At 43.1% G+C, this 15,055-nt stretch overlaps 1 protein-coding gene across 1 annotated transcript in view; it reads left to right on the forward strand.

Annotated features, from left to right (window-relative positions):
- The window catches only part of phkb (phosphorylase kinase, beta), a 73,330-nt gene that overhangs the window by 15,587 nt on the left and 42,688 nt on the right, over positions 1–15,055 (forward strand). Inside the window, exons 4-9 of the mRNA XM_068745078.1 lie at positions 606–705; positions 5,066–5,173; positions 6,537–6,617; positions 9,418–9,533; positions 11,993–12,056; positions 14,507–14,602. Coding sequence (XP_068601179.1) covers positions 606–705; positions 5,066–5,173; positions 6,537–6,617; positions 9,418–9,533; positions 11,993–12,056; positions 14,507–14,602 — 565 coding nt within the window. The remainder of the gene's footprint in view (positions 1–605; positions 706–5,065; positions 5,174–6,536; positions 6,618–9,417; positions 9,534–11,992; positions 12,057–14,506; positions 14,603–15,055) is intronic.

The following is a 15,055-nucleotide window of genomic DNA, read 5'->3' on the forward strand; positions in this document are numbered from 1 at the left end:
CGCCCGCCGAACACTGTCAAATGCATTTGCTGAATGCTATTTCTAAAACGTTACATTCCGATACAAATGGAACAGCAATGCCCATTTATCATTTTTTCAAACAAAGAGGAGTAGCTTGTTAGCCTAATAGCACAATTGCCTAAGTCTTAGGCAATGCCTATGAATGATGGGCAATTATGCTATGAGGCTAACACAATGTAAAATAAATTTAAATGAATAAGGAATCACGCATTTTTCATTTTATGTGACTGTCAGAACTACGTATGCAAAATATGTCGTTTGTCGTTATTTTGAGTACTTTAAATGATTGGACTTAATGGTACCGTGTGTAATTTCTACCGCAAAGAGCAGCCAAGCAGCAATGAAGGGTGTAGTTTTTTGATATTTTCCAGTAGTATGTGATCATGGGAATTGATGTCCATCATTAAACACTGATGTACCTTGGACAGGAAGATTTTATTGGACAGCAAAGTTCTTGTAATTGTTTTTAGACATTCTAATGCAGAAATGCAGATGAAATTACCCCAATATGAGTCTGATGTAGCGATGCAGTAGCGTCAAGCTCACATTCACCCATTTATTGTCTGCTCTCTCTCTTTCTGTAGGCGAATTGATGATGATATGGGTCGGACTCATGAGTTGGAGCATTCTGCCATCAAGTGCATGAGAGGGATACTCTACTGCTACATGCGGCAGGCCGATAAGGTGAGACGTGAGCCAACCTCTGCTCGGCTCTTTTGTGCAGAACAATGCCCTGTGGTTACACACTGCATAAAGATGCATTCCCAAACTGCTTCCATTTATTTGTTCCATACACAAGTTCAACTCTAGACATGCAGTCTGTGGTAATTTTACACTTCCAGTATGTAAAATAAAGACTGGACAGAAGGCTGTAACGTTCAGAGGAACGAGGTCCTGCAACTCTATACACAAATGTGTTTAAAAAAGACTCTTTGGACATATTGAATTGTTGCATTTGTCTTTTTATGTTTTTTCCAATTATTTTACATTCATATATTGTGTTACAACACTAATAGTTTGAATGTGCAATGATTTGTACCATTGTGTTGTATTAAATGTGATTTTAGGATTCGGACCCCAGGAAGACTAGCCGTTGTCTAGGCAACGGCTAATGGGGATCCTAATAAATAAACAAACAAACAAACTCCCAACAGATAACCATGTATACTCGTCAAAGTATTTCAAACAGATCTATCTACTCTGTCACTTTGAGTGTGTACTGCGATTGCCTCAGTACTCCTATTCTGTTTCATTGTCTCGACCTGGATGACCTCATTTTGGGGAGAGCTTTCCCGTGTCTTAATTACAAAGCTGAGTTTACGCAGTTAATTACATGGTGCAGTGTTCGCTAAGACCTTGTCTCTACCACTTATGGAGAACACCATGTTTCGAATGTAGAAATGACACAAAGCCACTGCTGGGCAAATATCGCAGGTCGGGGGGGGGGGGGGGGGGGGGGGTGCTGCTGTCGATAGCGGCGTGTGGACGGAAAAGGTTTCCTCCGGCATCAGGAAACACAGGGCCTTAACACCAGAGCTGCCGATGCAGCGCGTTGGTTTAAGCCACTAAGGCACTTTGTGAAGGTCATGAGAAAGTCAGCATTGGTTGGATATTGGAGGGGAAACATCCAGCAAGGAACATGGTGAAAATTGAGCAGGTTAACTTTGGGAACTATTTTCCCAGCGGTGGTTGATAGTGACCAAAATGAAGGTAAAAGGAACAAATGATTAAAAATGTATTAATTACTGTGTTGATTAAGTGTACTTGCATGTATTCAAAATCAAGTGGACACAAACAAAAACCTACATAATTGGTAAATCTATATATAAATAAATGGTGTGGAGAAATGAATAAGATAAACTAACTTTTAAAGTGAACAATAAAGTGGAGGCATTCTGAAAATACAGGGTCCTTACTGACGTTAAATGAATATTTGGTCCTTTGATGCGATATTTCCCCTCGCCTGGATGCTATTTTATTTTATTTTTGAGTGTGTTTGACTATGGGGAATTATGTTATGGGGATATGTGAGGTGAATACAGAGACCTTATTTTAAAGAAATCCTGATATATGTGGAACTTAAAATAACGTAATGTATCGATAATTGTGGATAATATTGCCTACCCTGGCTGGTCGGTTGGTTGGTTGGTTGGTTGTTTGGTTGGTTGACTTGCTGCTTAGTTGTTGGCTTGTTGGTTGGTAGAATGGAACCAGAAACGACTGGACAAATTCCCATGAAATCTAGTGTGAGGACGGTTCTTGGGCCAAAATAATCCCCATCAAATGTTGCTTTGTTTCACATAATGGAGTGGATCCAGAATCTGGTTCGTCTTTCTTTAGTTTCTCAGGGGAAAAAGTCATGAACCTTGATGAAATAGTATTTCATATTAAGGAGTTAGTGCTATGAGTGTGTGTAATCTGGCACTGATCCAGATCAAAATCCTGATATTCCGGATTTAAATATGTTTTCACTGGGGATGGGAACTTTGCTTCTGCTTTGCTTCTGCTGGTGCAACAGCCAGTCAGACTGCTGCTACACAGAAGTAGGTTTTAAAGACATAAACAGTAACACCTATTCTTAGATGCAGACAGAGGTAACATTCTCACTAAATTACTGGCCTCTGTGAGATTGCAGGAAGTGGAGCAGTTTCGATAAAAGTAGGACAAAGGGTCTCCACAACGACCTCGCTAAGATAGAAATAGAGAGAGAGAGCGACAGCGGGGAGAGGTGGCGTGCCAGAAAAAAGAATGAGAGGAGGAAGAAGGATTCTAAGAAGAGATATGAAGACAAGGGAAGTACGAGGGACAGAAAAAAAAGAGGAAATAGTATTCTATTGGAAGTGGAGAGATAAACGAGAGGGGGAGGTGGAGGCAGGAGGGTGAGGAGGGTAGCTTGATGATGATGCACCAAGTGAGGTGAGAGAAGTGAAACAAATGAGGTAAAAATGGCCCAAAGTGACAATTAATTAGAACTCTGTGCGGCGGGCATCATCATCAAGCTACCCCCCCCACACACACACACACACAGAAATGCACCAACTAAGCATATAACACAACCAGCACATTTATGTGTTTGTTGTTAACCGGTTGTTTGCCCCTGGTCTGACCCTGGTCTTCTTCAGAACAGTCCATGATATTCTGAGAACGCATGAGTGTGTCAGTCTGTGTGTCAGACATGAAAACAGGCAGGGAAGGTGGCAGGCCGTCGGTCTGGGCGGCATTTAGCTTTTAAAGATTTGGATTCCATCTCAGAATCCCAATCGGTTCTTGATGATTTTGGATTCCGGCCGTCTGAGAGGTGGTGAAGATCCAGCAGACTATCTTGGGTAAATGCTGCTGCTGCAGCGTCTGAGAGGGGGGGGGGGGGGGGGGGGGGGGGGGGTGCAGCCTTTTCACCACATGAGCTTTTGTGAGACAGCGCCACAAACTCCCCTTCCGTTCCCTACCTCCAAAAGAAAGGCATTCCAACTTAGTGAGCTGGGGGGAGCTGTCCCTGGTCCTGAACTGGATGCTCAGGGGTTGCCATGGGAGACGGTTAGCAGAGGGAAGGAAGGGAAATGGAATCTGAGCATGGACAACTCGTTACCAGAGCCATCCATCCATTCATCCATCCGTTCATTCATCCATCCGTTCATCCATCTATCCATCCATCCATCTGTTCATCCATCCATCCATCCATTTGTTCATCCATCCGTTCATCCCTCTGTTCATCCATCTATCCATCCATCCATCTGTTCATCCATCCATCCATCCATTTGTTCATCCATCCATTCATCCATCCGTTCATTCATCCATCCATCCATCCATCTGTTCATCCATCTGTTCATCCATCCATCCATCCATTTGTTCAGCCATCCATCCGTTCATCCATCTATCCATCCATTTATCCATCCATCCATCCATCCATCCGTTCATTCATCCATCCGTTCATCCATCTATCCATCCATCCATCTGTTCATCCATCTGTTCATCCATCCATCTGTTCATCCATCCATCCGTTCATCCATCCATTCGTTCATCCATCCATCTGTTCATCCATCATCTGTTCATCCATCCATTCGTTCAGCCATCCACCCGTTCATCCATCTATCCATCCATCCATCCGTTCATCCATCCATCTGTTCATCCATCTGTTCATCCATCCATCCATCTATTCGTTCATCCATCCATCTGTTCATCCATCCATCCACCCTTTCATCCATCCATATGTTCATCCATAAAGTTTACCTTTAAGGACTCTCCTTTTATAGAACACCACGGACAGACACCACACCACCAGGAACACACTCGGCAAGCTCGTCTGTAAAGCAGGGGGTGTTGTGGGGATGAACCTGGACTCTTTAGACTCTAAAGACATCCAGGGGGTTGTAAAAAAACGTCTTCAGACGTTATTGGCACTGAAAGAGTTAATGTATATGGAAACTAGCAGGGGAGTATTTATGCACCTAAATTATATGGTGGTGCAACCAAAGTAAAACGTTGGACTGCAGCCCAGCCAGACTGGATATCCTGACGATCGTTTTCCTCTGGAGAATTCATGCTGTAGTCAATGGGAGACATAGAGACCCGATATAAATGGAGAGGGTGTCACACTTCTGTAGCCTTTACGTTGTGCATCATCAATTATTATGCACGTTGAGCAACTGAAGAGTACTTTTAAAGGATAAAAACTAAGAGGTGAACCAGAAGCTCTAAAATAATCTGAATGTACACATTTTAGACAAATTAAAATTAAAATGCTTGATGGTATCGTTTGATGAAACGCGCCACTGAAAGTGGTTGTGCTGTAACTGGGCGCCATGTCGAAAAGCAACAACAAAATGCTGCATTAAAGCTGGCGCAGCCGGCGTTGCAACTCCGATTACCATGCGTCCGCTCAATGCACAGCACGATGTCCTCTGTGATGTGATCACGAGTGGGCTGAAGGCTGCTGCTGTAACCTCGGTGAGGAAATGGATGTGTGTGTGTGTGTGTGTGTGTCCCTTTGCTTCCTCCTTACACTCCAGCTGTCATCATCTCTTCATCTTTCCCATCTCTCTGCCAGGTAGAGCAGTTTAAGCAGGACCCCAGCCCCTCCAAGTGTCTCCACTCGGTGTTCAACGTCGACACTGGCGATGAGGTGCACTCCTACAGCGACTACCACCACCTGCAGGTCAGTCAGCCAAATGGCACGAGAAAATGAGGCGACACACAACAGAAGGAATCAAATTTAAATCTTTTTTTTTCCCCCCAACCATACGATAAGTAACCGCAATGTGTCTCCTCACGCTATTCCTCATGTTATCCACATAGAGATACATGTATTATAAAGGCCACCTTACGCTGATGCTGTAAGGCAAGGGGGGGTCAAACATTTCCTCCGAGGGCAACATTAGCATTATGGCGACCCTCAAAGGGCCAGATGTGACCCGTAACACAGTGAAAATGTAAAATAAATGTACCGGTAACTACTCCTTAACATGCTGTTAAATAACTATAGATTTTTTTATTTAAGTTACAAACATCACATGTGCAATTGTATAGCATAATGGATAGCGTATTGCTGTTATTATAACATAGATACTTTCAATTTATCAGGTTAAGAAAACCACATTACTCCATTGATCATCAATCAAAATTATTCAAGTAAATAATATTAAATAATAAGTAAAGAAAAATAGAATTTAACACAAGTTATGACATCAAATGTGTTCAAAACTCCTTTGTCACAGTTGAGAGGAGCAGAACAACCAACAATTTTGAGCTGCTAAGAACACGTGTGACAGATGCAGCATTTTACAAAAACAAAAAATTACTTGCAGGGCCACATTTGGCCCCCGGGCCTTGAGTTCAACACATGTGGTGTACGTGAACCATTCTTTCGACCAATGTACAGTTGGAAAAGGCTTTCATTTCTGAATGTTTTGCTGCAAGATTCCATCCCTTCGTCCTTCCGCTCGGCGAGCACGGCCGGAAACCTGCCTCCACCCAACCGATGCTGGCGGTGGACATGCGTTAAGCAGGCACCGACACAACTCCCTCCTCTGTCCATGTTATTGACAGAGGTCAATTTGGTGTGTGAGATTTGCGTGGAGAATGCATTTGCCATGGACGATAATATGTCAAGAGAGCTGGAAGGAAAATCTGAATGACTCCCGTGACAAAGAAAAAGTAAAGTTAGCCAAGGCCCTACGGCTCTTTCAAGTGTTGTAGATTCATTTCATCACTGCGGCTTCTTCTCCAGCTCAGCTCAATACGGCAGCTAAAGGTTGGCCAGCGCTTAGTGCCAACACACAGTGAAGGCAGGTTTGAAATAGAGTCAAAATATGACCAGTTGAGCTGGCTTAAAATGAAAATTCATTTCACATTAATGCCAGCTGAGCCCCCCCTGAGGAGCTGATCCGAGAGTGGGCGCTAATGGCCAATGGGAGCTGATGATAAAGCTCTTTTATTAATCTTCACACCATGTTAAGAATGAAAGACAGCTGTATGAATAAATTGGGATTTTCCTCGCCTCCTGTCTGTCGTTGCTGCAGATTGATGCCGTTTCTCTGTTCCTTCTGTACCTGGTGGAGATGATCTGCTCCGGCCTGCAGATCATTTACAACACCGATGAGGTAAACAAGACAAGACAAATGACGACTGAGCTGATCGACTGTGGACATTAGGGATCTCAACCCCAACCTGTTTATGGGACTGATGCTTAACGTAAATCCACCAGGAGCAATCAGCATCCATCTCACACCCCAGATGGTTCAAATACCTTCATTTCTGATAATAATAATAATAATAATCGCACACTGAGCAAAAAAAAAAAATTTGCTCGGGCAAAAGAAAAATGCTCGCTGTGCACCAGTCGGCTTGTTGCTGTATATTTAGACATTTCTAAAAGGAAGAAAGAAAAATAACAAAACACAAGTTCAATACATTTTCAAATGGGGCGTTCTGATTTCCTGAATTATTATTATTAGTAGTAGTAGTAGTATTAGTATTAGTATTATTACTATTATGCTAATCGTGAAAGTAGTAGCAATAAAACTCATCATACGTTCCGATGATGGCTTTGTTTCTCCTGTCATTATCTGAAAGCATCACATTTTAAATTCGAAACAAACACTCTTTGGCTCTTATCAGTCTGTACGCACAGACACGGAGACACTTCCTGTGAAGAACTATTGTGGTGAAAACTCATTATGGGGCCTAATGAGATTCATAAATGTTGAATTCTGTGAATGGCGCCCTCTGAAGAAGGAAGATGCAACAAAGTACCCAGACGCTATTAAGCAGTTGTCTGAGGCCAGTCTGACACAAACGCGGGATCTGGGGACGGTATCTCACTATTATGGCTTGACATTTATGCTTTTGCTGAGCTGCTCAATTGACTTTCAGCAGGGAAGCATTAAGACGATTTCATTACGGAGGCTTAAATGCCCTCCTGGGAATTGAACCGGTAACATCGTTTCTGGTGGCGTGCCTACACAGACCATGCTAGGAAAGCAGCTATGAATGCCCCCCCGATGTAGCTATACGCTGTATTTTCTTCACCTCTTTCATGTTGGGCTTTTAATAAAACAATATTCCATTTATACACTTTGCTGTTTATCATCTGGCCCTGAGGAGCAGTTGGAACTTCATTAATTCTGTTAGTTTTTATCGCCTGCTAATTCACAGCTTTGCTTACTGCCACAGAGGCGTGAAGCGTGTGCCGCCGGTGATGGAATCCATTTGTTTACTAGAACGGGTTTAACTTAATAAAGTAAGAACAACAAACAACGAAGCATGTGCAGGCTTGACTTTCTTTTCTTTTACAATAATTCCTCCCTATTGACCTGATCTTTTTCTACATTTATCACCGCTGATTTGACAATTTGACGCTACGGGTTTTTCCTTTTTCTCATAAGGGCAGTCCTGCCCTGAGCGGAAGCTTCTCTTTGCATGTTTAAACGCTGCTCATTAGCTTGTGTGATTGAGGCTGAAGCTATTCACCACCCCCTCACTTCCATTAACATCTATCTATCACACCGGATCCAGTGAGCAGAAGGACTTGTGCAGTGTGCTGAATGCCGTATTACAAGCATTTCATTGAGACTAATCGGATTACTCTGGTGTCGTTTATGAGTGTGCGGCCAGCTGTCGCTGCTTGTGAAGTCTGCTGGCGTTTACTTGGCCGGACTGGAAGCTGCATTGCAGGAGTTATTTTCTTGATATGCTATGGAACGGTATAGCTTTCCTCCGAGAAGATGCCTTTTCCAGTTTCCATTAAGGCGATCTTTTCTTTTCTTTTTTCCACACAATAAGCATGCATGCATTTTTCAGTGCTGTTGGCAGAAAAGCGGCAATGTGCAGATGTGTACAATCCACCTCCAAAAAAAAAATGGCAGGGACGGTCATCTCGCTGGCAGGCGGAGAAGCCTGTGTGGCCGGTGGGTAGCAACAATCGTTAAGATGCCAATAAGATAGGAAAAGCCCCCCCCGCGTTAATCCCTCTCGTTTTACGGCCCCAACGGAGAGGAGCCGCAGACGCCTTTCTGTCTTTCCCATCCTTGTGAGCTTTGCTCCATGTTTCCCTCCTTCTCAGACTGGCCTATTTATTCCGTCCGACGCAGGTTTCATCTCCTTCACTCCGTCTTTCTCTTTCACTCCCTTATCTCTCTCGCTCAGCCCCCCTCTTAGGTCATTTTAGATTAAATCTCCCATCAGTCAAGCACGCGCACGCACACACACACACACACACACACACTGCTGCTTTAAGGTCTTTTTAATGATTCAAGACCTGAAAAGCATCAAACATTCTCGCTGTCTTCATCTCAGTTTCCTCCCACGTCCGCCTATTGATTTCGATGTGCTTCCACAGGCGTGGCGTTGCTCCTCCGCCGTCTGTGTCGACCAGCATGGGAAACTTCCTCACGCTAATTACTACTCCCAAATCACGAGGCCACCATTTTGTTCTGAAATCAAGATACCGCCGATCACCTTTTGGATTGCATGTCATGGCGAAGTGATGCATCGCTAATGAAGAAACTTGCCATTTGGATGATAAATCAATAATTAAAACGTGTCTCCAGGAGTTAATAAGGCCACGAACCCGCTGCTCCAGACGCTGCGCACGATTATCTCGTTCGCTACACCCGGTCTGTCGACGCGTGGCGAGTTTGACCTTGAGCGCTGATGGGGAACAAAGCGTTCTCATTCACTTTGCTGAGACTAATGAAGAGGAAGGTTGCACAGCCAATCCCCGATCAGCAGCAGAGGACGACCGTTAGAGTAAGTGTGTGTGTCAGCGAGAAGAAGGCCCTCTGTGAGTGCGCAGCTGCATCTTAAATCATGCACGCTGTGATTGCACACACACACACACACACACATATTCGCAGTGCAACGTGCCTTCCTGTGCTTGACAGCTTTTTTTTTTCCTGGCAGGTTTCCTTCATCCAGAACCTGGTTTTCTGCGTGGAACGGGCCTACAGGGTCCCTGACTACGGCATGTGGGAGAGAGGCAGCAAATACAACAATGGCAGCACTGAACTGCATTCCAGGTCAGGCCACGCAGAAAGTAAATCACAGTAACGGCCGGTCTTCTATTTCCGTGTTGCTCCTGAGTGAGGTGGCCGGATGCCCGTGTTCAGTCTCTTTGAACGAGCAGGCCTGATGTTGTTCATGATGGAGGAGAACATCTGTGCTATCAGCTCTCTCAGCTCGTTCTGCTGCTCTCCAGAAACCACAGGGAGAGTTTGATGTTTCTTTATTTGATTAAACTGTGTGGCTGCGATTTTGTGAATTTCTCTGGGCGTTGTTAGCTTCGGCTGCAGATTGTGTGGGTGTTAACAGGAGATCACATAACATTAACATGTTAAAAGTGTTTTCCTTTTTTCCCCTCACACATCCCACGTACACACACATTTAGCCGCACTTGGTTACCGTGCTTCTGATTGTTAGTGTGTGGACCCTTATCAATACATCACTTCACTGCACTCTAGTTTAACAACTAATAATAACTTTATTTGATCTTCTATATGATTGTTGTACATATTTATAGGCAATTACGTTCATTGCCATTGTTCATATTTCACAAAATAAAAATACAAACTTGAGGGTTCAGTCTTTTTTAAAAGAAAAACTTGAAGCAAACGGGTCAAAAAGAGAGTGGACGACTAAATGCCTATCTGCAAATAGCCTTAAATAGAGAGAGATGGGGAGATGGAGGGATGGGTGCAGTGCTAAAGGATGAAACAGAAGGAGGAGTAGAATCAGACATGGCAGTTTCTGCCATTATGAAAGCGTGATAAATGCAGACGGCGTTCTCGTCCCCTGGCCTGACTTGTTGATGATGGATGAGATATTGGTCCCTCCCACCCCCATCTGTAATTCTCCCAGGGTTGCATGAAGGGGCTTCAGAGGACACGAAAGTGGACTGGGCAGACCTTTGGGCTTTTTCCTGTTGTCGTAAATGAACTCAACTTCAGACCTGTGCTCAGAGGAAAACTGGGATTCCCAACACCAGCTTTAAAAAAAAAAAGCTATTGAACCGCTTTATCAGCCGTTCTTTGGCATCCGTCATTCTAATCTTATTTTAACAATATCAGCTATGATTGAATTATAACGGCCTTCTGTAAGTGTCATCTCTTCGTTGAACTGAATATATCATCTTTGTCCTCTTTAGATATTTAAACCATCATTATTTGTTTTCTGGCAGATACAATGAGCTCGGAGTTAATAGAAAAGACTCGCTGTTAAGACATTAGTCTTCTCTGCTGCCTCATTTTTAAGAGATAAAACTCTGTAGTACATGTCCCCTTTAAATGTTTAGGAAAGCCAGATGGTTAGTCTGATCTGGTTATGATTCATATTAAATATGCAAATCAGAATTTAGTTCATAAACTATTCATGTCCTTAAATCCACATCCATCAGCATGCAAAGATTGTTCGCAATTTTCTATTTTTTCACCGGATAATAATCGGTTAGGTCTCAGGGAAAAAGTGAAATAAGAATAAAAGTAAGCGTAACGTTAAAACAAACAAACAAACAAAAATATATATACTGTATATATATGCTGTCATTTGTCAGTTGTGTTGATTTTTCTTCATTGAAGACTAAATCGTGACTGAAATTCCTCAAGTACAGCATGTAATTTAACTCTGATTGAATGAAACTACTAAAATGAATCAGATTAAACTAAATTTGACAAAACTAATGGGGACTAAATATAAAATAGCTGACAGAGATGATGCTGTAAACCCGTTCAGTATAAGTAATCAATAGTCTAACAGTGTGAGCTTATGCCAATCTCTTCAAAAAATGTCATCATGCGAATCTTTACCTCTCGCCGTCACCTCACGCTGTTGCATCATGGTTCTATTTTAATCCTGTTTGCCAGAAACACTTCTTACCTTCCTGTTTTTCCTACAATCATCATTTCTCCCTCTGCGTCCGAGTCGCTGATGGCCTTGCTGACCCATGCTGGTCATTTTCCCCATGCACGTGGATTATACAGCTGTTTCCAGCCAGCCCTGCTCTGTAATTTAATCATTGATTTAGGCTTCACTAATGGCATTGAATTCATTTTGATGAGTCAGCGGGTCTGCCATCATCCAGATTCTGGCATTTTCCTCCTCACCTTTTTGCTAGGAAATCTCAGGCAGAAAGAGAAAGAAAAGCAAAATGACGGCGAAATTGATTCACATTTGGTCTTTGTTACAATCACAGCAGCCAGCCAGTGTGAAATTCAGTATCAGTCTCTTTTTTATTTTTTATTATGGAGTAGATCACAATCTCAGCAGATTTATTGAATCATCAGATATAGCACTTTAAGATTTGAGTGCAGCTCTGAATGCATTTTTGGCTTTATTGTGGCTTTAGGCTGATCAATAAAAGAGGCGATTGATTCCCATTGCTGGCTCCATCACATGCAGTAACCACCTTTGGTTGAAGACAACAATGCACAGCTTTTCTTTCGACTGCGTCAGGTCTTATATGTTGTACGCTCCTGTCTTGCAGCTCTGTGGGCCTGGCGAAAGCGGCTCTGGAGGCCATCAACGGATTCAACCTGTTTGGAAACCAGGTACATTCACCTCATCACGTAATAGTCAGACAACTCCGACCTGGAGGGGGCTATTGCAGGCCCAGTACACATCCAGATACATAGCTCCGTCGTATTGTCCGTCATGTTTCTTGTTTGTGCGCGTGAGGAAACTAGGCAGAGATGATTCTCCACGCCTGCTGTTGGATCGAAACTTTGAAACTTGCCTCCTCCTGTTTTTCCGCTCTGGTGTTTTTCCGCTCTTCCTTTTCCCCATCAGCCACCGTCTGATATCCATTGAACCTGAAGTGTACTCCTCCGATCATCGTTTTAGGGCCGTCAGGATGAGTGTATATTTCTGCTCTTTGTTTTCCTCTTCTGATCACCTGCAGAATGAGGCGTTTAACCGTGCCTGGAAAAGGATTTTCTCAGCCAGCTCAGCTCGTTGAAGGAATTCATTTATAGAGGAGGCTGCTTTATGATCCGTGCTGTGCGGGACCTCGGCAAAGCGCCAGTGTGTGCCTCATCCAATCTCTTGTTCCTCTGTGGGAACAAGCCAACCGGTTTCTTATTAATGATCTCTCTATCAATCTCGATTTCCAGGCTGACCCTCTTCCAACACCAACCCCCCTCCAACCCTTTTTTACTGGAACATTCAGTACCTCTCCAAGTCCACTATCTTATTTTACACGGGCTGCAGACACTTATAGGTGTGCTCCTCATTTTCCCTTTGTACGCGTTAAATGGACACTTGGCCTTGAGTTTTGTGAGGTTTTTGTTTTTTTTCACACACACAATAGCTTCAAGTCAGAAAACAGGTGAAAGATAGCAGTTTTATGGTGAGTCATGTCGAATTCTGTGTATTAACAGCCATTTTCAGCTCAGCTATAAGCTGAGTGCCCCAGTTTTCACTCATTTATCCCAACTTTCCAAGCCCCACAGAATATTCTTCACTGTGACTATGCAGACACCGAATCCTACCAAATGAAGGATTAAAGTATCTTCTTTCATCAGGAAAAGAAAGTGTGTTCCTACCATTTTGTGTTCCGGAGTTATTGGCCCGTTGACGAGAGGCAGATTTCAATGTCAGGCTTGCCAGGGAATGTTTGGGTTAGAAAAAACCGTCTTTAGATGTCAATGGCACTTAAAGAGTTAAACTGATCTCGTCATCAGGAGGTTCTTTCAGTTTTAAATTCATAGAGCTGTGTTTTAGGCCAAAGCCTAATAGGTTTCATGTTCTCTCAAGGCATTGCCACCGGATTTGTAACGGATTTGTGTGGTGCATATTGTATGTGTATCGTTGCACAGAAAGAAAGTGGCGTCGAGTTAATGCCTGTTATATTTCTATAGTCAAAGACATTTACATCCTGCCAGCATTTAGTATGTGAGATTGTGGATGCCTGTCTGAATCGTGCCGCATATAGAGTTAGATCTTTGAGGATAAACTCATGGGATGTGGTTGAATTTTCAAAAGTTATAATTATGTTTAATATAGAATTTAGTTTTGGAAGACTCACTGAATAATTGAATTGCATGTGGCTGTTAGTAACTGTAACTATCTGTGGATTATTGTAATAAATACGTCTACATTCATGCTGCCAGTTACGCGTTTCAGTACTCCGGTTTTATACATGGGTCTTTCTCATAAATGGAGATAAAACCCATAAAGTTCAGGTAGAGGAGAAATGTGTTCAAACGTTGATCAGCTGACAGTAATTGATTTTTTTTCTGTATCCGTTAGTTCATAGCATTTTTCTGGGCGGAACATTTAATTCACAGTTGACTTTATTGGAAAAATACAATTTTAGGAGGAAAAACCCCTTCATCTCGTGTCTTTTGGCGCCGCCGCTGCTGTAATACCCAGAGGAGCGTTCCACTTGTCACACAGCTGTCAGCGCCGGTGACCGGCGTTGCACCGCGCCGTGCAGATTGAGATAGAAAAGGCTGGCTGACTTGACTAAAAGCCTCGGCTGCTGTTCTGTTTTTGGAGGGGGGGGGCTTAAACAATGTCGCCTGCAATATTCATATATAATGCATGTGACTTGCATTAGAAACTGCTTAGCAAATTACAGGAGACTTGCTTTTACATAACCCTTTCTGATAGATGGATAAAGTGGACTGGAACAATAGTTCAGAACCAGAAAAGTAAAAAGCACTAAGCGCCTCCCAACCCCGCCCCCGCCCCCCCTCCCTGCCTTGCTCAGAGGCTTTTAAGTGCTCTGGATGGACGGGCGGCGTTGCTGTTGCAGCACATGGGGACTTTTGAAGTAGGATGACTCTTGGCTCTCTGTTGTTTAAGCACTCCCACACTGTGCTTCAAAAACTTTTACTGCCCAAAAATACCAGGTCGATTTACTGAAAAGGTGTGTTTTGATAACGGGAGGCGAGAGGTGTGATGGGGGGGGGGGGCTTTCAAGTGGGCCGTTAAGCTATTGTGCTGTCAAATGTTGATGTTGTTTTTTTAAATGTCTGTTTTCTGTTTCGTCTTGGAGGGCTGTTCTTGGTCGGTGATATTTGTGGACCTGGACGCCCACAACAGGAACAGGCAAACCCTCTGCTCCCTCCTGCCCCGGGAGTCTCGCTCACATGTGAGTCCGTCGCTCTGTCAGCTAAGATGAGTCTGTAACATACAAATAAAGCACAAAATAAAACAATAATTTTGTTTAATAGTTCCTGAAATGAACTGACTTGCTCAGAGGAAACTTTGATTTTTTTAAAAATGTCACTCACAGTGACACTCCACGTCCAATGCTGAAATCCAGCCCTTTCACTGAATGTCCAACTGGTCCATGGAACAAAAAAAAAAAAAAAGCAGCACTTTTCATGGATGATAATGCATCAAGGGCAGTTCTTCGAGCTCCGCTGTCTATTAATAAACCCTAAATAGTCATAGTTGATTGAAGTGAGGCTAGAGCCTAATAGATTTATTTTATCTTGAAGCATAAAATAATGCAACGCCAGAATGAGATGGTCAAGCACAATTTAAATTTAGTCTGTGCAGTAATTGATTTTAGAAAATGCTTCTAAATAAGCCTTGCTCG

The sequence above is a fragment of the Brachionichthys hirsutus genome, chromosome 1 (genome assembly GCF_040956055.1).
Source record: "Brachionichthys hirsutus isolate HB-005 chromosome 1, CSIRO-AGI_Bhir_v1, whole genome shotgun sequence".
Taxonomy (NCBI): Eukaryota; Metazoa; Chordata; class Actinopteri; order Lophiiformes; family Brachionichthyidae; genus Brachionichthys; species Brachionichthys hirsutus.